This window comes from Zootoca vivipara, chromosome 13 (genome assembly GCF_963506605.1).
Source record: "Zootoca vivipara chromosome 13, rZooViv1.1, whole genome shotgun sequence".
NCBI classification, from domain to species: domain Eukaryota; kingdom Metazoa; phylum Chordata; class Lepidosauria; order Squamata; family Lacertidae; genus Zootoca; species Zootoca vivipara.
This window is the reverse complement of record NC_083288.1, coordinates 36,087,055-36,110,591: the sequence shown is the minus strand read 5'-3', so window position 1 is coordinate 36,110,591 and position 23,537 is coordinate 36,087,055. Positions and strand designations below refer to the sequence as shown.

Genomic DNA, 23,537 nt, shown 5'->3' with positions numbered 1-23,537 from the left:
CTTTGGGGCTCGGCACGGTGCGCTGCACACTGTGGCTCTTGCCGTCGGGGCTTGGCGCTGCGCACGCTGCGGCTGTTGCCGGCTCCCGCTCGGTTGGGGCTCGGCTCTGTGATCGCTGCGCCTCTTGCCGGCTCCCCTCAGTCGGGGCTCGGTTCCGCGAGCGCTGCACCGCTTGCCGGCTTTTGCTCAGTCGGGGCGGGCTGTTGCTGGCTCTCACCGGGTCCCGGGTCTCACCGGGTCTCACCTTGGGGAGGCGCGCTGTTCAGGCTCCCGCTGGGTCGGAGCTCGGCGAGCGCTGCGCCTTTTGCCGGCTCCCGCTCAGTAGGGGCTCGGTGCGGCGTGTGCTGCGCCTCTCACCGGGTCCTGCTGTGTCGGGGGTCGGCGTAGCGCGCTGTTGCAGGCTCCTGCTGAGTCGGGGGTCGGAGAGCGCTGCACCTCTTCCCTGCTCCCACTCAATCGGGGCTTCGTGCGGCTCGCGCTACAGCTCTCGCCAGGTCCCGCTGGGTCGGGGATCGGCACGACGCGCTATTGTCGGCTCTCCCGGGTCGGCCCTCATGGGGTCCTGCTTGGTCGGGGCTCGGCGCGCTGTACTGCTGGGACCTGCGGCTCTCGCAGGGTCCTGCTGCAGCTCTTGCCGGCTCCTAGTCAGTCGTGACTCCACGTGGGACACGCTGCTGGGCGATTTGGCGGGGCAGCAACATCCGTTTCCGGGCGCCAACAGGAAACTTCCTTTTCCTTTTCCTCTTCCTCTTCCAGACCTGCTTCCCCCCCGGCTTATTTTCGGGGTATGTCTTATATTTTTTCTACCCTTGAAAAGCCTGCCATGGCTTATTTTTGAGGCCTGTCTTATTTTAGGAGAAACACGGTATTTCTGGCTTAGCGGAGTTTGTAACCTGAAGCCTTTGTAACCTGAAGCCTTTGTAACCTGAAGCCTTTGTAACCTGAAGCCTTTGTAACCCGAGGTACCACTGTATAAAAATATTGAATCTAGTAAGCTGATGCCTAACAGTATTGCCTTAAAATTCATTAAAAGAAAATAATTGAGTTTTTTTATTAGTTGGGAATTAATCAATTCTTTTTTTGGGGGGGGGATACATTCTGAGCATGCGTTCAAGGCTTATTGCTGCTGTGCGATGACTGGGTGTTGAAGAGCTTTAGAAACATTGTTAATATCAATAACTGTGGTTATTAGGATTGTTGTCTAAAAGGCTCAAAATTCTAACGGCAAAATTATATAACTCTCTCAGGTTTGTTTGAGATGTTTTCTGTATCCTGAACCATACACTTTTATGGGTTGCTGGTAGAAATAGCTCTTCTTGACACCTGCTGCTTGTCTGTATGCAATTATAGATGGTTAGTACAATGACTTTGATCCCAAAAGAGTAACTGGGCTGAATTCATTGCAGACACGTAAATTAATTCCACTTAACACCATTGAAATCAATGGGAAAAGTAAATCCTATTGATTTCAGTGTGAACTGAGTGCAACAATCTTAGCCTTGTTAGCACAACCCAATGTGCTAAAATGTAAAATGCCTGCTACAGTGGATCCAACATTCCCAGTTATAAATGCTATTAGATTTGGGGGCTGTCTAAGGGGAAAACCCAATCGTGTAAAAGTGTTCTGGCAAGTTCAGTTTCCCATGTCAGATATGTGAAATCAAGACTTGTAAGAACCAACCTGTTGTGCTCTGAGGCTAGGGATGGAGGACATGCTATTCAGATTGCATTCAGAGCCAAATCTATCATAGGTGCATTTTTTCAAAAACAACATGAGAATCGAAACACAGTCATCCTCAAAATTGATGGGGAGGGGGAAATGTGTTTAGGAGAAAGTTGCACAAATTTTCATGAGGATTTAATCCCCACCCCCGCAAACTGCTGCAGAATAACTCAATTTAAGATTGTAAAAAATGAGAAACTGAGAAATCCCAAATGGACAGATGTTTCCATCCCTATCTGAGCTCTGGGCCTCCACTACCTCTGCCCTTGGGCTATGACTGAAGCTTCTCAATCTGATTTTTACTTTTTTTAAAAAAAGCAAATCTAACAGAAAAAAGAAGATACCACCACTACCACTGCTACTAATAACACCATTGCTAGCTGACATCAACAATAAGACGATTCCATAATTCAAACATATAAATTAAATATAGGCAGTCCAAATATCCAAAGAGATATCTAAATGAAATTGATGATTATAAGCCATGAGTTCGAATACAGGGGAAAAATACTGTTTGTGCTCTTGGAATATATCTCTAATATTTTCCCCCTAAGTGCAGTAGAAGTATTTTCGTTTCTTGGAGGGGTGGGGAACATATTGAGGCTGTTCTGAAATTTCCAGTGCTTAGGGAATTGGGATCAAACAGTTAAAATGATAATTGACCCTGGTGTTTTTAATGTGGTTGTTTCGTCTTAATATTTATGCACTGCACTGAATTGTTTTGTGCTTTTCCTCTCTGTTTTTGATCACTCCACTAGGCCCTTGTGTGGAAAGGTAGGATGTACTGATATATCTTTCACAGATATTCCCACCGTCTTGCTATCCACACCCGCACCCATGGCCTGCTTGACACCCTGGCTCCCCCTATGTCCTCTTATTCTACCTGCGAATAATGGGCCCCGCGTAAGTACTTTTCATTAGATGAGATACCAGTGAATTAGTTCAAAGCTCAGACTTCGCTTCTGTGCCTCTCACGGGTAACTTAATTCTTCTGAGTGGAGTTTTAGCTTTGCAAGTCTCTTATCTGCTGGGGGTGGGAAGGTAGAGGAGGAGGAGGAGGAGGAGGAGGGCAGTGGCGTGAGGAGGGGCTCTACAAAGGCTTCCAGGCAGGGGCCTTAGCAACAGGGGTGGGAGGAGGATGGGCAAGGGTGAAGGAAAAAGCTCTGCTGTGACACCTTAAGCCCATTAATTTCTCGGTCGCCAGGGGAGACGATGCTTCTCTCCGCATCACCAACGGATTTGGCAAATTGAAAAGGAAGGAGAGGCAGGAAAAGCACAAATCCCGCCTGCCTACAGTGTTGGGATACCTGCTGGCAACTCGGTTCCGCTGGGCAGTAAAGCGCAGGTGCCGGCAAAGGAGAAAAGGCTCTGACTGCTGAGGCAACGCTACCAGATTTCTGGGGAGGGCAAGACCTGATTCGTGTTTGGTGACTTGGCGGGCCCAACTTGACTCCCTCCATTGTACTATCCGGTTGGAATTAACGTCCACGACCTTCGGATCGCCTTCCTAACAGAGGCCTATGAGGTGGCCCCTTGGGATTTCCGTTGGCCTCCTAAAAGAGGGCCTAGATGGTCGAGGTTGCATCTAAATCTGTTGTGCGGCAACGTCCATAATATCTAGACCACCGGCTTCTATCTAGGATCACCTCCATTCTCCTTCCTTGGCTGCAAAACCCATTCCGGACTGCTCTCCCTACCCCCACCCCTTTCCCATCCGCCAGAGCCATCACAGCTGTGGAGATGGCCTTGCATTGGGTGTTCCTCTGCCTCATCTTCTCCCCACTGATGCCGGCCACTGAATACGGCTTGCCCAAATTCATCTGCAGCCCTATGCCGTTGGATATGGACAACGGCTGCCAGTCAGCCAGCCAGCAGCGACACGGAGCAGGGGCTGCTAACAGCGGAGGGAATGGGCACTGGGTAGGGACTCTTGAGGAAGCCAAGGAAACCATCCTCCACCTGCGGGAGACCGTGGTGCACCAGAAGGAGACGATCTTGGACCAGAGGGAGACGGTGCGGGAGTTGACGGCCAAGCTGAGCCGCTGCGAATCCCATTCCCGGAGGCATGTCGGGGAGCACCATGGTGGTCACCATGAAGAAAACCACAGCCATGGGCATGGGCATCACGAGGGAGTCCACAGAGGCCACCACGAGGGTGGGCATCGGACCCACCATGAGGATGCTCACAGGGGACATCATGAGAATGCACACCAAGGCCACCGCGAGGATGGGCATCAGGGCCACCATGAAGAAAGTCCTAGGGGACACCATGAGGCTGGGCACCGAGATCCCCATGAAGGAATCCATGCCCGGGAGAACGAGTACCACCATTTTGGGCAACGGGAGCACCATGAACTACAGGTGGGGCACAGCAACCACGATGCCTTTCGCAAGGGGGCTTCCGCTGCCAACACCATGGAGGACCCACCCAAGGAGACCTCTGGGGTGCACCAGATGGAGAGGATGCTGGAATCCCTCAAGGAGAGACTGGAGCATCTTCAGGTACAGAGTCTTGTGCATCAGCCACCTCTTCTCCAGAAAACTATCCCGTATCTTTCCCAGTTATGCTTTCTTCTCAGATTTGTCCATCTGTTCCTTGTCTACCCAAATATTCACCACCCAAGTTTGCCTTCCATCCCTCCCTCCTTTAACGTGACCACAGTAAACAACGGCAGGCAATGCTCTTTATCCCTGGTTAAAAAAGACAAAGCCCCACCTTATTTAACACACAAACCTCTATAAATCCAATGCCCCCCAAAACATTTCCCATCCTGCCAGATACACTTTCTCGCATCAAGCTTTCCTGCTGCTTCTTCACATCTGTGAAATGCATGAATAGATTCACACGGCTAAGTTGTCTTAGCCATAGGGATGATTTTTTTGGACATTGCATGTGAGAAGCAAAATTTATTATTTTGACAGTTTATTGAAACACATTATTTCGCTCAAAGAATCCTGGGCACTCTAGTTTACCCCTCACAGAGTTACAATTCCCAGCAACCCTTATCAAACAACAGTGCCCAGAATACTTTGAGAGGAAAAAAATGTCCTTTGAACGTGCTTTAAAGCTATAGTGAAGACACAGCCTATGAAGCTACCCCATCACTACCAACAATATCTGAATGGGGAAAACCACAAACTAAGGTCAGTCAGTACTCCCAGGGGACACCTAGCTTGCCTGTAGTACATGTGAAAAGTTTGTTTTGTCCTGCTCTGGAGGGTAGGACTCAAATCAACGGCTTCAGGTTACAAGAAAGAACTTTCTGACAGTAAGAGGTGTTCAACAGTGATGACTCCCTTGGAAGGTGGTGGACTTTCCTTCCTTGGAAGTTTTTAAGCAGAGGTTGAATGGCCATCTTTCATGGATGCTTTAATTGATACCTTGCACAGAAGGGGGTTGGATTAGATGAAGCTCAAGGTCCCTTCCAACTCTATGATTCTATGAAATATTTTGGATCTCATTTCTTAAGCGTGCCGTTGCAGACTGATCTCTAAGGTGCTACTGGAAGGATTTTTTATTTTATTTTTTGTTTTACCTACATGTCTATTCATCCATCTTCTGTAACAGAGGCCTTCATCAAGCAAGATGCTACACAAAGCAGTGGATGAAGGAGGATATTCTCTGTCTTAAGGCAGTATATTTCCTGCTTAAGCCACATCGATCAGGTCCTGATTCTTCCCACTCTGTAAAATCTCTAGAGCTGGATCATCTGTAGCTTGGTTCTCATCACAGTTTCTAGACACCTTTACCCTTTATGCCTGGCAGAAAAAAATATCTGAATTGACTCCATTGAAAAAAATTGCGCTGAAAGTCATTTTTGTAGTTAAGAAAATTCTCTAGGTGGATTTATATCTCAGTCATCACTTCTTGTTACAGTCATCAAGTGAAGACCATGCGTTTCTGGCTTTATCACACACAGTCGGCCACCATTCTTTCAGCTAAGAAGTGATCCACCCCACACCCCATGTTCCTATCCCTTGAGGGAGCCAACATCTGGCACTCCAGATGTTGTTGGACTGCAGATCCCATTATCCCTGACCATTGGGCTGGCTGGGGCTGATGGGAGCTGCTCTAAAACTATAGAATGGTGTAAACCCATTGTTCCTGTCCCAGTCCCTGTTGCAAGAGAGAAAAGACTGCCTTCTGCCACCTTTGCATTAAACTCTCTAAAAATAGGCAGAGATTGCAGCTGAGTCCCCTTTTAATCTTCTTTTCCCTAGTCTAAACATACACAGTTTCCTTTACCTTTCTTCATACTGACTAACACACTTTCTAAATGTTTGGGTGTCATGTTGCTTTCCTGCGCACAGGTCCACCTCCCACTTTTCCCTTCCACCCCCCCTTTCCACAAACCCTGTATGCCTTGTCTCTCCCATCAACATACGTATCAATCTCAGCTGCCGAGGTATCTCCTTCAGTAAGGAAGATAGTTCACAGGGTTTCTTGGAATTCCCCCATGACCTTTTCCCTAACCGCAGGAATAAATGTAGGTGAAATCTTTGTTAGGACTCCATAATGGTTTGGTGTCAGTCGTCTCTCTGCCCTTTGCCTCCTGAACTTATCACAAATGACCACTCACTCACACGTACTCTTGTCTGTCTGTGTGTCTATTTCCCTCCCTCCCTATGGCTATATGTAACCAGAGACAGAAAATCATTTTGTTTTGCTTTTACAAAAGTGAGGTTGGTGTAACTGAACCAACAGCTTGCACATGATACAGCACAAACAATGATTCCTGGTTCAATGAGAGCCGCCTTCCAAACTGCCCCCCCCCCCATTTTCTGGTTCCAGTTGAAGTCAATTCATTTCTTTTTACAAGCTGAGTCTATCCATACAGGATAGCACTCAGCTATCTCGGTACCTGCAAATGAGCAGGTCCTTTTAGAGGCATATTTTGGTCTCAGAGGGAAAACCATCTTCGTGAACCTTTAATCCCCCACACCCCAACACACAAACCTTGATTTCCCAAAGTGCATAACACACCAGCCTCCGCCCTGAGGCCTACCACACCTCCCAAGAAAGGAATAACATGTCGACCAAACTCCAAAATTGACAGCTGGGTGAAACCTTTATTGGGGACTTAACCGCAAGCCTTTCAAGTTTTCCAGATGTAAAAAGAGAAGAGAGGAGGCATGGGAAATAGGAACTTTCTTTTTTCAGCATTTTGAAAATTGAGACCTTGGGTGGAATTCAATGTGGCAGCTTGCAAGGTGGAACAACCCCCTGTCCCCCCATGAACTGTTCTGGGGGTTCCTTCAATACCCCTAAAACAATATTATGGGGTGTATAGGAGGAGGAGAGGGGAGAGAGTCCCATTGCACAAGCAACATATTGCCTGATGGTTTTGGAGTGTTTCCCCCCCTTATGGATCACCATAAGTTTTTAATGAAGATCAAAGGTTTCCTTTCCCTCCCCCTCCTTCTTCTGACAAATGCCGAAACTACTGCCAGGGTGGCGGCATCACTCATCTAGGCCTTAGGAATTCTTACTGACCGTCCTTTCCTCTCAAAGGCTATCCTTCACCTCACCTTCCTCGCAGGGTTGTTGAGATGAACAATAATAATACGTGATAAAGGTAAAGCCTGTACCATGTTAAATTGGGCCTCTTTCTCACCTCGGTCCATGTTGCACGTCCCGTACCTTACAATTGCGTTTCCTCACGTGGAGCAGCTGTGAGATCTCCCAAAACGGCTGTCGGACGAGGGATAACAAATAGGCCAGGAAGCTAGGAGAGAGGAAACATGCAAATGGATTTGTGGAACGCAGAGGTGGATCGATGGATTAGAATGGCATGTCCAACAGGTAGATTGTGCTCTACCGGTAGATCACTGGACGTCTGCGGTAAATCACCGGTAGATCACTGGCTCCCCCCAAAGAAGCTGAACAACTGTGGCTCCCCTAAAAAAAAGCTCAACATTTCACCTCCTCCCTGAAAAAACTCAACAACTTTGACCTGAACCCCAAAAAGGGGGTAGATCACTGCCAGTTTTTAACTCTCTGAGTAGATCACAGTCTCTTGGGAGTTGGCCACCCCTGGATTAGTTGCATAGGAAGGTTGGAAGGAAAGCAGGATAGATGAGATGAAGGAGGATGGGAGAAAAGATGAGGTGGAATGAAGGACTGACAGATGTAACCCTCAGGCCCCCGCTGCAAAAAGGAACTCAGGAGGTCATTTGGTGCTGCAACATTTTTAGGGGCACATAAATAATAATGTTTATACGATCTGAGAGAGCATCCTCCTCTTCAGGGACAGGTCAGGTGTCATTTAGGATGGCAGAATGGGCCTTGAGGACACCACAGAATGGCACTTCCATTCAAGACTATGTGCTGCCTATTCTCGTTGTGTCCCCCTCCCCACTTGCTTACCTGACCTGCCTCTCATGCTGTGCTTCACACCTTTCCATGCCCCCTTTCTTCACCTTCATAGCTTTCCCCTCACACACCACCTGTTAATTACCCTTCGGAGGCCATTCCTGTACATGTCCTGCCCCTTTTTTTCTCCTGCGATCCAGATTCCCACAATATGGCTCTCATTCTGTCTGGGGTTATATGTGGACACATACACACCATACAATTTAAAGGACATCTCCCTCCACCCACCCAAAGAATCCCGGGAATTATCACAGAACCTACAATTCCCAGCACCCTTAACAAAACTACAGTTCCCAGGATTCTTTGGGGGAAGTAGTTGGCTTCAGGTGTGTTTTAAATGAATGGTCTGTTTGCAGCCTAAGTGGGAAACAGGATTAATTAAGCCTTCAAGGGGCGGGGGGCGGGAATTGACTGGTTTGATTTTAGACAATGGCCCTATCAGGTAGGAAGTAAAATCATATGGGGGTAATTTGGATGGCAGGGTTCCATCATTTCCCGGACAGAGAGGTTTAATCTGAAAATAATACTAATAATGGAAAGTGCTAAATCTGATGAGTTTTTGACATTTACGATCTATGTGCTGGCTCAGGCATTTGATAGTGACCAATACTAAGCTTTTGCAGATATTGTTGTATTTCACTGCATTGATTTTAATGGGAAATATTATTTTTTTTGCTGTGGACTACCTTAAAAGAAAATTACACAAAGCAGTGTACAAAAATAGTAAAAGCACAGAACAATAACAATACAGTGAACTGCCCTGAGACCTCTGGATATAGGGAGGTATATAAATTCTAATAATAATAATAATAATAATAATAATAATAATAATAATAATAATTCCACCCCACATTCTCCCTGGGACATGGCAGGATAATATAGACTACGGATGGGGAACCTATGGCCCTCCAGATGTTGTTCCTGTGATTCCTGACCATTGGCCATGCTAACAGGGGCTGATTGGAGTTGGAGTCCAACAATCTCTATGGGCTATGGGATTCCCACCCCTGAAATAGACAATCGAGCTCCTCTAGGGCCACACCATAGCTGCCAAGTTATCCCTTTTTTTAAGGGATTTTCCCTTATGCTGAATAGGCTTCCTCGCGAGAAAAGGGAAAACTTGGCAGCTATGGGCCACACAGCTTACACGGGGTGGGGTGGGGTGGGGTGGGGTGGGGGTGAAGGTGGAGATAGTTTACCTGTTATTTATCTGGACTCAGTAGGGTGCAGGTGGGAGAGTCATACAAGAACCAGGGAGACAGACTGAAGTTCTTACACAGCCACAAAGCTCACTAGGTTACAGTGTTATATCGGAAAAGGGGCCCGCAAACTGAATGAAATCCAAACGCAGCAATAGAGAGAAAGAATGCAGTTTATTTGGCTGGCAGCAATTGAGGAACCATGCCTCGCCTGCAACGTCCAACCCATCATGGAGGGAAAGACCGTAGCTACCCCACCTTAGTTGCCCAGTAGGGTCAACTGGGTTGGGTGTCTGGGCTTACTTACTCTGGGAGCTGAGTGGAAGTGGGCAGCAAGCTTAGCTCGGTGGCTCTGCTTCTTGAGCGTATTGTCTGCTCTGCAGGGAACTAAAGTAGGGAAAAAAGCAACACGTCTCCAGTCTCTCTCTCTCTCTCTCCCCTCCCCCTGGCAAATTATGCAGGTTTCACGCAAGCTACAAAATGATTTTCTGTTAATCAGCTTTAAATTCTGCTTATTTTTCAACTTCCAGTTCAATGTGGTTTGCTCTAGATAGAAATAGAACACAGCTGTACTTTGAAGTGACACTACCAAGTGGCCAAGTGCTACAAATATTATGAACACGATAAGTATTATTATTATTATTATTATTATTATTATTATTATTATTATTATTTCTGTAAGGAGTCCATTTCAAAACTGGACGACGTTTTTATTTGGTTAGAACTTTTCTTTATTGTTTTCAAATAAGAAAAATACATCCGAAACCTTTCCCCAGAACTCAAGTAGGACAGGACTGACAGGTTTGGCAGCAAAGCAGCAAATACCTGAGAGGTCGCTCCGGGCGTTTTTCATGGGCACTGCCAGCTTTGGCAACCCTGTACAACCTGAGGCTCAGTAGTAGCAGAGCACCTTTGCATGGAGATGGCCCCGTGCTCAATTCTTGGCTTCTGCAGGTAGAGCTGGGAATGAGGTACACACGATTACCTCTGAAGCACATCCCAAGCACATTATTTCCCCCAAAGAATTCTGGGCACTGAAGTTTATTCCTTAAAGAGTTGCTCATTCCCAGCAACTTTTAGCAAACTACAGTGCCCAGAATTATTGGTTGGGAGGGGGGGGGGAGACGAGAGTAATGTGTTTCTAATGTGCTTTCAAAGTATAGTGTGTACACAGCCTAGGTAAAGGTAAAGGTAAAGGGACCCCTGACCATTAGGTCCAGTCATGACCGACTCTGGGGTTGCGCGCTCATCTCGCATTATTGGCCGAGGGAGCCGCGTACAGCTTCCAGGTCATGTGGCCAGCATGACAAAGCCGCTTCTGGCAAACCAGAGCAGCACATGGAAACGCCGTTTGCCTTCCCGCTGTAGCGGTTCCTATTTATCTACTTGCATTTTGACGTGCTTTCGAACTGCTAGGTTGGCAGGAGCTGGGACCAAGCAACGGGAGCTCACCCCGTCACAGGGATTCGAACCGCCGACCTTCTGATCAGCAAGCCCTAGGCTCAGTGGTTTAACCACAGCGCCACCTGGGTCCTGTACACAGCCTAAGGCTTCTTTAACTAGATGACAGCTCTAATTGCTAGTGTTGTTGTGATTATTTAAAACACCTTTATCCTGACTTTCCAGGGTAACAAACCTGAAAGTGACTTGTAGCTCCCATTGAAACAGTGTAAAACACCCACCAGACATAAGGGCTAACAGGACATGATGGGACATTTAGGGAGGTAATTCTATAGGAGAGGTTTTTTCCACAGTGGAGGCCCTAACCTCCAAAGGGCAGGGCTATTGGGAAGAGGGCCTCAGGTGAACATTCAATTGATAAAGGTAAAGGGACCCCTGACCATTAGGTCCAGTCGTGACCGACTCTGGGGTTGCGCGCTCATCTCGCATTATTGGCCGAGGGAGCCGGCGTACAGCTTCCAGGTCATGTGGCCAGCATGACAAAGCCGCTTCTGGCAAACCAGAGCAGCACATGGAAACGCTGTTTACCTTCCCGCTGTAGCGGTTCCTATTTATCTACTTGCATTTTGACGTGCTTTTGAACTGCTAGATTGGCAGGAGCTGGGACCAAGCAACGGGAGCTCACCCCGTCACAGGGATTCGAACCGCCGACCTTCTGATCAGCAAGCCCTAGGCTCAGTGGTTTAACCACAGCACCACCTGGGTCTTACATTCAATTGATAGGCAGCTACAAATGGTAGAAAGTGGTATTTTAGATATCCTGAGCCTAGGCTGCTGAGCCAGAACTGCACTTGCAAATCGGGATAGAAGCCAAAGTCCCCGAGGTATGAAAGCAGCTTCTATTGTGTTGCTATTTGTTTTATATTTATATATAAAAAAATATTTACAACTCATATTTCCAAGATCCATAATCTGGGAAACAGCTATCATAAAACCATGATTAAAAAAACAATAATGACACCCTACCAAAAAAAAAAAAAAACCCCAACCCACGCCCAAATTGCTTGATAACTAATACAAAACATGTAAGAATTTCCTACTGAAAAGCATGTCAGAACAACATTGTTTTCAGCTGATACTTCAGGCACAGAGAGATCTCTGTCCTGAGGCAGGTAATTTCATAGCCTAAGCCAGTGGTTCTCAAACTTCTTTCTCTGGGACACACTTTCAGAAAAAGAAAAAAAATTGCTCATTGCCACTTTTTTATTTATTTATAAGAAACACACTGGAAAACAAAAAGAAACAACTCCTAGCAGTGCTTGATTTATAACATAGAGAACAAAATACTTTCTAATATGATCAAGGAGCATCCAGAAAGTATAAAACAATGCAAATATTCTGCAAATAAAAAAGTATATATTGATACTTTACTATACTACACTGAAATGTTTAAACATTTCTTAGATTGTCCTTGAATCTTCCTGCCACACACTTCGAGAACCACTGGCCTGAGCCCATTTTCTTCAATTTGGGGGCTCTAGGTGTCCTTGGACTACAACTGACCATTTGCTAAGCGGGCTGGGGATGATGAGAGTTGTGGTCCCAGCTGATCTGGTAACCCAAGGTTGAGAAACATTGATCAAGGGGCCACCACTGAGAAGGCCCTTTCCATCTATTGGCCAGGTTTTTTTTGTGGAGTGAAGGGAGGAATGCGAAACAGGATCCCTGTGTCTTCTCTTAAAATGTTCCGTTTTTCCTGTGGAGCTGGAGTGACCAGAAGCTAAGAAATCCAAGACATTTTGTCTCTCGAAAGAGGAGGGGCCTTCGAAATAATAGCACCTTTGTACGTGGTTTTATGATCCTGCTTCGTACGTGATGGCTTTTACAGAAGAAGCCTTGAAAGGAGGGACAGGACAGTGCTGCTCCCATCACTGTGGGTGGGAATAGAGATTACTAGAGCATCTGAGGTGTTAACCTGAGTGCAGTGACTAAAAATAATTATGCTGCCCTTTCCCCTCGCTTTCCCCCTTCTTAATACGTAAGCAAGAATTAGATATCCAGGAACACACCAAACTGGAGGTGGGGGTACAGTATCAAAGTTGGTGGGTCTCCCAGATCAGGCCTGTGGGCAGGGAAGGGACTCTGGAAATGAGTAGTGGCTCAAGGTATTTTACTTCCAGAAACAGAACCCGAATGGCCCCTTCCCGGCCCCGCTAGAGAAAACACTTGTGAAAGTCTTGCTGAATTAGTCAGACACCACTTCTTGTGGTGTCTTGGTGTTGCCTGAAGCAGGTTGTCACACTTGTGGTGTGGCAGGGCTGGCTGCGGGAAGCCAGTCCCAGAGATCTGTTGACCCGTACCTGGGAATAAGTTCCATTGAACTCAATAAGGCTTACTTCTGAGTAGACACATGCAGGATTGTACAGTCCACGAACTGTTTGTTTTATGTAGGCTGCGTCCTAGACAAGGCCTGACGTATTATTATTATTATTATTAATTATTATTATTATTAATTATTATCATTATTATTATTATTATTATTATTATGCCACTAGAGTGTACACAACATACATTTAAAGCACAAATGTACACAAGAATGCTGGGAACTGTATTTTACCCCCTACAGAGCTGTAAGTCCCAGAAACCCTTAACAAACAAACAAAGTTCCCAGAATCTTTTTGGGGGAAAGAATGTTATTTAAGTGTGCTTAAAAATGTAAAGCTTAAATGTATGGTGTGTTTAAAGAACAATGAACAAGCAACACAGGTTCTTTCTCTGTGGCACTTAACAATCTAAAATTCAACACAAAGAAAAGATGGAGGCGAAAGTCACAGGAAGGCCATGTGTTTAGTTTGGTTATACGTTCAGCAGGGGATGAGAACTAATAGATTGTGAAGCAGGTTTCACAAAAATGTAGCTTTCAGGAGAAGAAAGATGAGAGAGGCAGCAGAAGTGTCCTGGTAGGAGGTTCTGGGGTTTTGAGGCAGCAAGAGAGAAGAGAAGTGGCAGAGTAATAGAATTAATGGTTGACATGTGTGCCCGTCTTGCCTTCACCAGCACAATCGGAACAGCTCTGTCTTCTCCACGTCCCTGCGCGATGCTCTCCAGAAAAAGATAAGCATCTTGGAGCATCAGATCCACGAGAAATCAAACACCTCTGAGCATCACACGACGGGTGTGCCCACAGCAGCAGGACTCAGGCACAAGCACATCTCTCATGGGCACAGTGTTGAGAAAGGTGAGTGGCAGTCACACACCAGGTGTTGCCAGGGTCAGGGTGAGGAGAGGGAGTTTGGTCTTGAGGCAATGGGGTGGAGATGAAGGGAGGGAGGGAGGGAGGGAGGAAGGAAGGAAGTCATCTCTGAAGGGTTGTCATAGAATAAATTCGTTTTCTGTTGCTCCAGAGAAAGGGTAGTCAATATGGTGCCCTCCAAATGTTGTTGGAGCACAACTCCCATCATTCCCCCTGTCCACTGTCCATGCTGACTGGGAATTGGAATCTAAAAACATGTGGAGGTCACCACTGCGCTGGCAAACCCTGCTGCAGAGCCATGCTGGCTATGAATCAAGTTTGTGTGAGCGGGCAACCTTTGGCCTTCCAGCTGTTGCTGAACTTCAACTCCCCACCATGTTTGCTGGGGGTGATGGGAGGTGTTGTTCAGCGACATCTGGAGGGCCAAAGGTTCCTGCTCTAAAATTAATTTCTTAGGCAAATAAATTTGTCAGCATGTGGACAGTGGAATAAGCGGGTGTCATTATTTAGTGGGATGAATCATGATCCAGTCAGAAAAGAGAGGGGCGGCAGGATGTGTGGAAGGAATGACAACACAGTGGATTTGTAGATCGATAGATCCACAGGAAGGCAGAATGAAAGATGTGGGGATGGGTGGCTCAGTGACAGAACATTGAAAACATGGCTTAGTAGATAAAAGCAGTCATGTGTGGCTCATTGGCTGGTTTATTGGTTGTGGGATAGAAGGAAACCTTAAAGATTTTTTTTAAAATAACACAAAAAACACAAAACATAATAATTTGCAAATACAACAAAAACAACATTTAAAAAAAAATGCCAGCTGACATTGTCAATAATATATTCCATCAATCCTAAATTAAATGTGTGGATCAATATAAGTAGTCCATATGTTACGGATAGATACCTAAAACGAGACGGACAATTATAAGCCATTCTTTCAAACATAGAAATGACAGGTCTTACTGTCTGGAGGCTTGTCCTTTGACCCTTATAGTTTGTGTGCTTCCCACAAGCATTTGGTTGGCCAGTGTGAGAACGGGAAGCTGGACTGGATGGGCTGTTGGCCTGGCTCAGCAGGCACTTCTTATGTTCTTATGGAGTCTATAAGAACCTTAATATATGCTGGAGGCTTGTCCTTTGAACCTTAAAGTATAAGGCTGTGCCCATAGCATACTGTACATTTAAGACACATCCCCGCAAAGAATCCTGGGATCTGTAGTTTTAGCCTCGCAGAGCTACAATTCTCAGCACTTTTAAGAAATGACAGCTTCTCGGGAGAGGGTGGGCGTGCTTCAAATGTTTGGTGCGTATGCCCATTTTAAGGACTCTCAGATTCCACTTGTTGACTATCAGCTGTATAGGAGGAAGGAAACTTTAGCAGCCGTGTGAACAGATATGACTGGATAGACCATGATGAATGGAGATGGACAACTAAGCAGACAGACAGCAGAGTGTGATGGATGAATGCGGTTGTTGTCCATTAATATTATTTCAGTTGCGCCATCAGTGTGCATGGGGCTTTACAAAGAAGAGGTACCTGCCCCTAGGAGTGTACAGTGTAAAAACCCAGTACAAGGAAGTCCACAGAGAAAGTGGAGGGAGGAGTCAACTAGGAAATTGTGCATGATATTTCAACGACTGGTGATTAGGCTTAGTTACAGTTGGTGGGGGGAAGACGAAAATGGATAAAAAGAGGGCAGCATTTGGGGCGGGGCGGGGCGGATGCTTGGTAGATAAACAGGGCCGTTAGCAGCAGATGGATGGACAAACCCAATTCCCCTCCATTTCTCTGTGTTGGCAGCTCAGTCCCACATCTCTGATCCCCTCTGTCCTCCAGGAAACAAGGTGGAGAAGCATTCTGAGGACTTCCGGGTGGGCTTCCCCCTCCGCACTAACTACATGTACGTCAAGGTGAAGCGTACGCTCCATCACGAGATCTTTGCCTTCTCCATCTGCCTCTGGCTCAAATCCAGTTCAGCACCAGGAATGGGCACCCCTTTCTCATACTCTGTGCCAGGCCAGGCCAACGAAGTGGTGCTCATCGAGTGGGGAAATAACCCCATGGAACTGCTGATCAATGACAAGGTACGGGAGCAAGGCCAATCTGGTAGCTTCTTGAGCTGGGTGGCAGTGGTCACATATGTTGTGAGACTCACTGTGAGACTCTTGTGGGTGAGCTAAGAGTTTGGACCCAGGCTGACAACCTGGAGGCAGAGAGGGAGGGTGTGTCAGAAGGAAAATGAACTGACATTGATTTACATATATTAGTAGCTTTGTACTAATGTAACATTTTTATAGGTAACGGTGTATTTTTGTAATATTTTGTTTAAGCTGCCTTTTGTTGCTTCAGTTTTCTGTACACCACTTAGAGATATTTTATAAATATATGAAGCGGTCTAGAAATCAAATAATCAAATATGTTTGAAGAATGACCACCATGTTCATGTTTTTCTCTGTCTTGGCTACCTTTTGGGTTACAATAAATAAAAAACAAACACAGTTTTTTTATGATCACTTGGGCTGGAACAATTCAGTGATGTCCTACCAAATCTGAAGAGGGCCCAACAATAAATTCAAGAGACAGAAGTCTGCCTTGTTTGCCATTTCAAGCCCTCTGGGCGGGGGTTCTGGGATATATAGCACAAAATGAATTGTTCACAAGGTAGTCAAGAGGGGACACAGGCAGAGGATTAAGAAATCTTTACCAAAGGTTTGCTGTAAACAAGAGAGATGTAGCTATAGATACCTTGACTTTTGCATTAGAATATTCTGTGAGCAACATCCTCCCATACCCAATTCTGGTTTTGGAATAAATTGTGTCAATTGAACAAACCTTGATCAACAAACACCCATTCATTCACAATTCCAGTATAGCTACAACTCTAAAGTCCACAGCTGCATCGTGTCTTTATTGGTACCAGCCAAAAAGTCCCAGACATGTGGCAATGTTTTGAGTTTCTCCATAGCTCTTCATCGGATGGGATATCACACAAAGAGACAGACAAGGAAAAGTTCGAAACAAAAAGTACACAACTAGATGTTGTAGCCACGAGGTTGCCATTTTCAAGTTGCAGATTGCAAGCTACACAGCTAGCTTAGTTTTTGTACTCAAAAATAAAAATCTTCACCCTACCATCCTACATTGCCTGATGAAGTGTTCTGGAGAACTCAGAAGTTGCCACATTGCTGTGACTTTTCGGGTTGTCCCTATTAAGAGTATTACCCCATTTGGACTTGGTTTCTTTTTGACAACCTTTGCCCTTTACGTGTCTTGAAGTTCAGCTTGTCCTTTGGCCACAGCCTTCAGCAAAGACCTCAGAAGAGATATTGAGGCATGCCTCAGGATTCCGTTGAAGCTGGATTGGCAATATATATTGTGCTCCATCCTGCCTATCCTCTCCCAGTGTATTGATCTCCCTCCCAAAAACATTGGAGGTGAGGCACAGAGAGATATTCCCAAGGCTTCATAGCTGACTGGATATCAGCTATAACCTGCTCCTTCTCGGTCCAAGGCTGTGCAGGTTCAACATAGCTGGTGTCATTCAGATCATGATATTCAGATATCATTCAGCATGTTTGCTCACCCCACCTTAACCTTTTTCTCTGCAGGCTGCCACATTACCACTGGCCATTAATGATGCTAAGTGGCACCACATCTGTGTGACATGGTCAACCCGGGATGGCATTTGGGAGTCTTACCAGGATGGAGTCCGGAGAGGGAGCGGAGAGAACCTGGCTCCCTGGCATCCAGTGAAACCTGGGGGTGTTTTCATACTGGGCCAGGAGCAGGTAAACACCCCTCAGTTATTACTTATAGTAGAGAGCCATTTCTGGCTCCTCTAAATCTGGGTTGGGGAACATGTAGCGCAGGTCATGTGACTCATGCAGGAGCACAAGCAGAAAGACGTGCGTCCTGGTTTGGGGTCTCGAGATGTTGGAGGGTGTGTTGTCATCCTTGACTGATGGCCATGCTGGCTGGGGCTAATGAGAGCCAGAGTCAAATTCATGGAGGAGAAGGCCACGATCCCCGATGGCTATGTTCTACCTCCACTCTCAGAGGCAGTAAATGCTTCTGAATATCATTTGCTGAAGGGGACACTGCTTCTGCACTCACGTCTTGTTTGTGTGCTTTCCACAAGCATTTGGTTGGCCAGTGTGAGAACTGGAATCTGGACCGGATGGGCTGTTGGCCTGGCTCGGCAGGCACTTCTTATGTTCTTATGGAGTCCAGCATCCCATGGAAGGCCACAGATTATCTTGCCTTGCTGTGTTTTCACTCTCCTCCCCTCACTCCTCTTCCTACAGGACACTCTGGGTGGCCGCTTTGATGCCACTCAAGCCTTCATTGGGGAAATCTCGGATTTCAACATGTGGGGCCACATCCTGACACCAGGCGAGGTTTACAAGATAGCTACCTGCACCAGCTACGCCGGTGGCGACCTCATCAACTGGGCCGAAGCCTCCATGGAGCTTCACGGAGGAGTAGTCAAGCTGCCATTTAATGCCTGCCACTGAGAGGCTACGAAGGAAGAGGGACTTCTGGGTTCTCTGAGAGGAGAGTGAAATCTAGAGGGTGGGGCTGGGCACAGGCATCCCACGATTTTCTGGAGAGACAAAGATACATAGTGGTTTGGTTTTTTTATATAAAAAAAGAGGGTAGGATTTGGAAAATAATGGGGATCTTACTGTTTGGGACAAGGGTACTCCTGGATCTCCTAGGAGAGGGTGGGGTGTATGTAGCCAAGTTTTGTGCAGGGAGATCTTTGGATCTCATGCCTGGATTTTCAACAAGGGTGCCTGATCAAAATTTTACCTTTAAAAAGTAAGCAAACATTTGGAGCATTGATGTCTGTTCTGTCGAGGTGAGGGACTTCTGTCCCAACTGTAAAATGCTGATGTCACGTTTTGGAATGGAGCACTTCCTTAATATGTGAGGTAAATGGAAACTGCATTTTCATGGTGGAACACAAAGGTAAAATAGAGGAGACTGCTTATATAGGTCTTTTGTAAGGCCTTAATAGCACAGCATTGGTTCATTGGGAAGGTGATTGGAAATAGAGTAGTCAGATTATCCAATCTCTGGCAAACTGAGTTTCCCAACCATCTCTGAATCTGTTTTTAAATAGTAGCTTTCTTCTGTTGCCTTTGTGAAATATGCTTGGCAGGAATTGGAGGGAAAGTTAGGTATTTTCTTTTGTCTTGGAGATCTCTAACCCTCCTCAGTTCAGAAGACAAGATCCTGTGTTGTTGTTTTTTTACTAAACTAAATAGCCATTTGCGAACTCAAACCTCAGCTTATCTGCTTCCTCTAAACAGGAAGACCTCTGTCCTTCACCCCGAACATACAGACCAATTAAATACACCCTACACATCCTAGTAGGAGAGTTAAAGTTCTGTGTTTCAATCTTAGCCCTTCCAGGAGTAATCCCAAAACTTGGTGGAGCCCGCTCCTGGAACCATTGTTGATTTTAACATCTCCGTTCCGCTCCTTGGGAATAACTTCCAGGATCTAGGCCAGGCACCCCCAAACTTCGGTCCTCCAGATGTTTTGGACTACAATTCCCATCATCCCTGACCACTGATTCTGATAGCTAGGGATCATGGGAGTTGTAGGCCAAAACATCTGGAGGGCCGCAGTGTGGGGATGCCTGATCTAGGCCTTCCTATAAGATTTGGGGAGGATCTGTAGGGATATTTTGCTCTCTTTGTCAATATGTATAAAACGCGTGCCTCTACACTGATGCTTCTCTCCTTAGGTAGATTCACATGACCATTTTTCTAAAGGTTTTTAACCCAGTTCCACTAGTTTGTGTATCTTAGGCTAATTTGTAAATATTTCAAGGTATGTTCATCGATATCAAGAAAATCAACTGTTTGGGGGAAACTATTCCAAATGTTGTAATGTGGACATGGGCTGAATGAAACACAAAAGCCTTGGGCCAAAGTCTAGAAGCAAGCTGATATGTAGGTTGATGGGATTCGGTCAGATTCTGGAAACACCATAAATCCATAATGCACAACACCATAAAAAACATATTTTGTTGTTGGTGGCAGCCAAGATTTTGATGTGCTGCGACAAAGGGAATGCCTGGTTGCTACATTTGCTCGTATATACAAACCCCAGTTCAGTGCTTCACATTCTCAACCCTCATTACAGTTGACATTCACAACATGCACATTAGAACACAGGATGATGGAAGAACACAGACCAGGTAGAAAATAAGTGCTTGGTCACATGGGGAATGCCACGAACTAGTCTCATACACACGTTCGACACAGATTAACTGCAAAAACACAGTATGCGCTGGAGAAAAACAATGGCAAAATGGTTGTACGGATCTGTATCGATTGTCATTTTAGTAAATGTAGGGCAATATATTGGACCCCTCCCTTATAAATAGAAAGAGGAATACGTTGTGGATAAGAGTATAAAAGTGAGGTCCAGTGCAAGAGAGCAGGTGTGCCTAGAAGCAAGGATGTCCAAACTCACCCCAATATTGGTGAACTACAACTCCCATCACCCCTGGCCATTGACCATGCTTCCTGGAGCTGATGGGAGTTGTAGTTCAGTAGAATCAGGAGTGGCAAAGATTCCCCACACCTGGTTGGGACTGCATGGGAGAAAGGGCTGAAACAGATATGATGTTGGAATTAAATCATTTTGAAGCAGCTAGCAGCTATTGAGCAGGGCCGAGGTGATATGGTTATCAGGGCAGTAGCAACACTCTCGAATGCTTCCCCATGCCATGTTAAGCCTGCTGTAAGATCTATACTGGGAAAAAGGCAGGTGTGATACAAGTCCCTTTCTTTTATCCATTGCAGATCTAATAGCAGATCAGAGATCTCTCACATCACATCTGTTTTGGCTTTCAAGGGAGGGGCCTAGAAGCCAGAAATCCTAGGTTTGTTGGAATCAGTGAAGGATGCAGACCAGAGTTTTAATGTTTGCTCCAAATAAACACCAAATGTCTTCTCTTGTGTATGTGTGTACATATATATAAACTTCTTAGCATAGGTTTTTCTATCACTCCCTCTCTCTTTGTAAATACTGTTTTTTTCCTGGGCTTTGATAGCGTTCATTTGTGGAATGGGTGTAGCTACATGGGGGTATGATGTTAATTGTCTTGAATTTTCATACTTCAAACTGGATGCAATAAACCTGCCAAAGAAACTGCAACCCTTTCCCACATGCTTTTTGGTCTTTGCTTTTAAGACTCCAAATATTTCTTTCATAACACACATTGTATCTAGATAGCACTTGTCCAAGACGCCAGCATATTTTGGAGATATTAGCTCATGATCAAACTATACTTTGGCTTTCCTTCACATTTCTTTTAAATACAGTGGTACTTTAGTTCTCAAACTTAATCTGTTTTGGAAATCCGTTCCAAAACCAAAGCGTTCCAAAACCAAGGTGCGCTTTCCCATAGGAAGTAATGCAAAATGGATTAATCTGTTCCAGACTTTTTAAAAACAACCCCTAAAACAGCAATTTAACATGAATTTTATTATCTAACGAGGCCATTGATCCATGAAATGAAAGCAATAAACAATGTACTGCAGTCACACAATCAATCAATCAGTAGCTGAACTGGGTTCCACGCAGTCACAATAACAAAACGAAAAAGCCGCAAAAACAAAAACGCAAAATAAATAGCAAAAACAGACAGACCTCAGTGTAACACTCAAAGCAGAAGCGTAACTCTCAAAATGGAGCACGTTCGGCTTCTGAAAAAAAGTTCACAAACTGGAACACTTACTTCCGGGTTTGCGGTGTTGGGGTTCCAAGTTGAGTACTAAGGCGTTTGAGAACCAAGGTACCACTGTACAAGCAGTTTCAGCAGGGCTGCTTGGCTGAGTGGAAGAATGGCAGGGTGGGGGAGATGCTACGTTCTTTCTCCAGGAATTATTTTCCAACCTCAAAATACCCCTCCCCCCAATATGGTGCTCTTAAAATAGTTCTTAAGAGTGAAGGGAAACCTCTGGTTTTTCTCTTGTTGGTGGAAAATCAGGTGGAGTAGGTGGGCGGGGATTGACCAGAAAACCAGCTGGAAAAGGGTTAAGCAAACCCCATCCTGCTGTTCTCAGTTGCAGCCTTTGAGGCTTCTTTTTTACTTTTCAACTTGCTTTTGCTGCCTCCGAGGCTGATTTTCATGTTTTTTTAAAATGGCAAAATTATTGGGGGGGGGGGAAATGTGTTATCCCTATATTGTGGGTACGGAGGCTGCAAAGTAAGAACTGGACACGGACACACAAGATTATGACCAAGAGGAGATTTGAACTCCTACCCAGATTTACAGCTCATGCTTTTAACAACTGAATGTCATTTATGGTATTCTCCCTCCTTTCAGGGTGAGAAGAGCGTATGCAGCCCTAATTGCATTTCAGCTATATCAAATAACGAATACCACCCCTAATATACCTCAGCTGAGATGTATTGAACAGAGATATGAAATACTCGGCCAAAGTTTGGCAACGCAACACAGAGACCTTAGCAGCTGTTGACCCCGTCAGCTGAGCAGATGGGAGATGTTCCAGGAACATGTGTGAATTGCTATGGAGGGAAGAATAAGGGTATTGTGAACAATTGCTAACACTGTTCAGAGAACATCCAGTGGATATCTTTGCATCAAAATTCTCAACCTGAGAATTTCATTTGGAGCAAAGTGATTTCAGCATTGCTTTGGCTCGTGTCCAGGCAGGTCATTCACTTGTTCTTGATCTCATTAGCAGTGGCTCAGGCGAGATCTGGCCCCTCAGCTGTGGGATGGACATGCAAGGTCAGCAGAGCAGCAAAGTATTAATAGCCTCAGGAAGGATGCATTAGTGACCCCGAGGCCAATAGAGAGATCTAGTCTGGCTCCAGGAAGCAGCAGGGCAGGGGGTGGGCAGAAAGGCAGTATCTTGCTTCCGCTTCTCCACAGCAGGCTGGTCTCAGGAGCTGTAGTTGATGCCCACCCCTCATCTTATCCAATGCCTGGACCCAAAAGGCTCAGCTCAAATACGAAGTGAGCAGTACACATGGTTCTTCTCTGGCTCAGGTTTCCATCTGAGCTGGAGAACATTCAAGCTGATCCCAAGAGGAATCCCTGTCCCCCCCCCAATCCCCATGGGCCACACCCTTGAACCACAGTGCACAGAGCTGGTGCTCTGTAACAAAGTCCCTCGTCCTTTTGCCTGATGTGTTGCTATGCAGAGGGCCAACACCTGGCTGAAAGTAAACCCTGGAATGGCTGTTTCTCAGAGTCTGCTTCGCAGCAGGAAGGCAGAAGAGATCTTCTTCCTTTCCTCTCTCCCCGTTTGCTGCTACTGGAGCACTTCAAAGCACCAGTCTTCATAAGAGAGGATGGAGGGAAGACAGTGGGTGGGTGTGGTGAAGAGGACTGGGTAAATACACATAGGAGACTCACTCCAAATTTGGATTTGGAAATAAGATGAGCTATCCCCCCCTTTTTTTGGAATGGGGGAGAGAGTGGAGCTCACCCATCACTACGCCAGAGAGGGGGTGAGGTTGTACATTTGCTGGGCCCCCCAAACCAGCTTACTTTCTCAGTTAGATCCCAATGGAAGAGCTTGTTCTCTCAACCT

General features: G+C 45.9%; 1 protein-coding gene across 1 annotated transcript; it reads left to right on the top strand.

Moving 5' to 3' along the window:
• The first annotated feature begins 3,463 nt into the window (after positions 1 to 3,463).
• On the top strand, positions 3,464 to 18,526 carry LOC118095234 (neuronal pentraxin-1-like). Its single transcript, XM_060282224.1, has 5 exons — positions 3,464 to 4,225; positions 13,754 to 13,934; positions 15,751 to 16,034; positions 17,559 to 17,738; positions 18,255 to 18,526. Exons 1-5 carry the CDS (start codon positions 3,464 to 3,466, stop codon positions 18,462 to 18,464), a joined length of 1,617 nt encoding a protein of 538 aa, XP_060138207.1. The 3' UTR covers positions 18,465 to 18,526.
• The last annotated feature ends 5,011 nt before the right edge of the window (positions 18,527 to 23,537 follow it).

Coding starts and splice junctions, on each gene's coding strand:
- LOC118095234 (XM_060282224.1), top strand. CDS start 3,464: ATGGCCTTGCATTGGGTGTTCCTCTGCCTCATCTTCTCCCCACTGATG. Junction 4,226..13,753: donor AGAGACTGGAGCATCTTCAG/GTACAGAGTCTT, acceptor TGCCTTCACCAG/CACAATCGGAACAGCTCTGT. Junction 16,035..17,558: donor AACTGCTGATCAATGACAAG/GTACGGGAGCAA, acceptor TTTTCTCTGCAG/GCTGCCACATTACCACTGGC.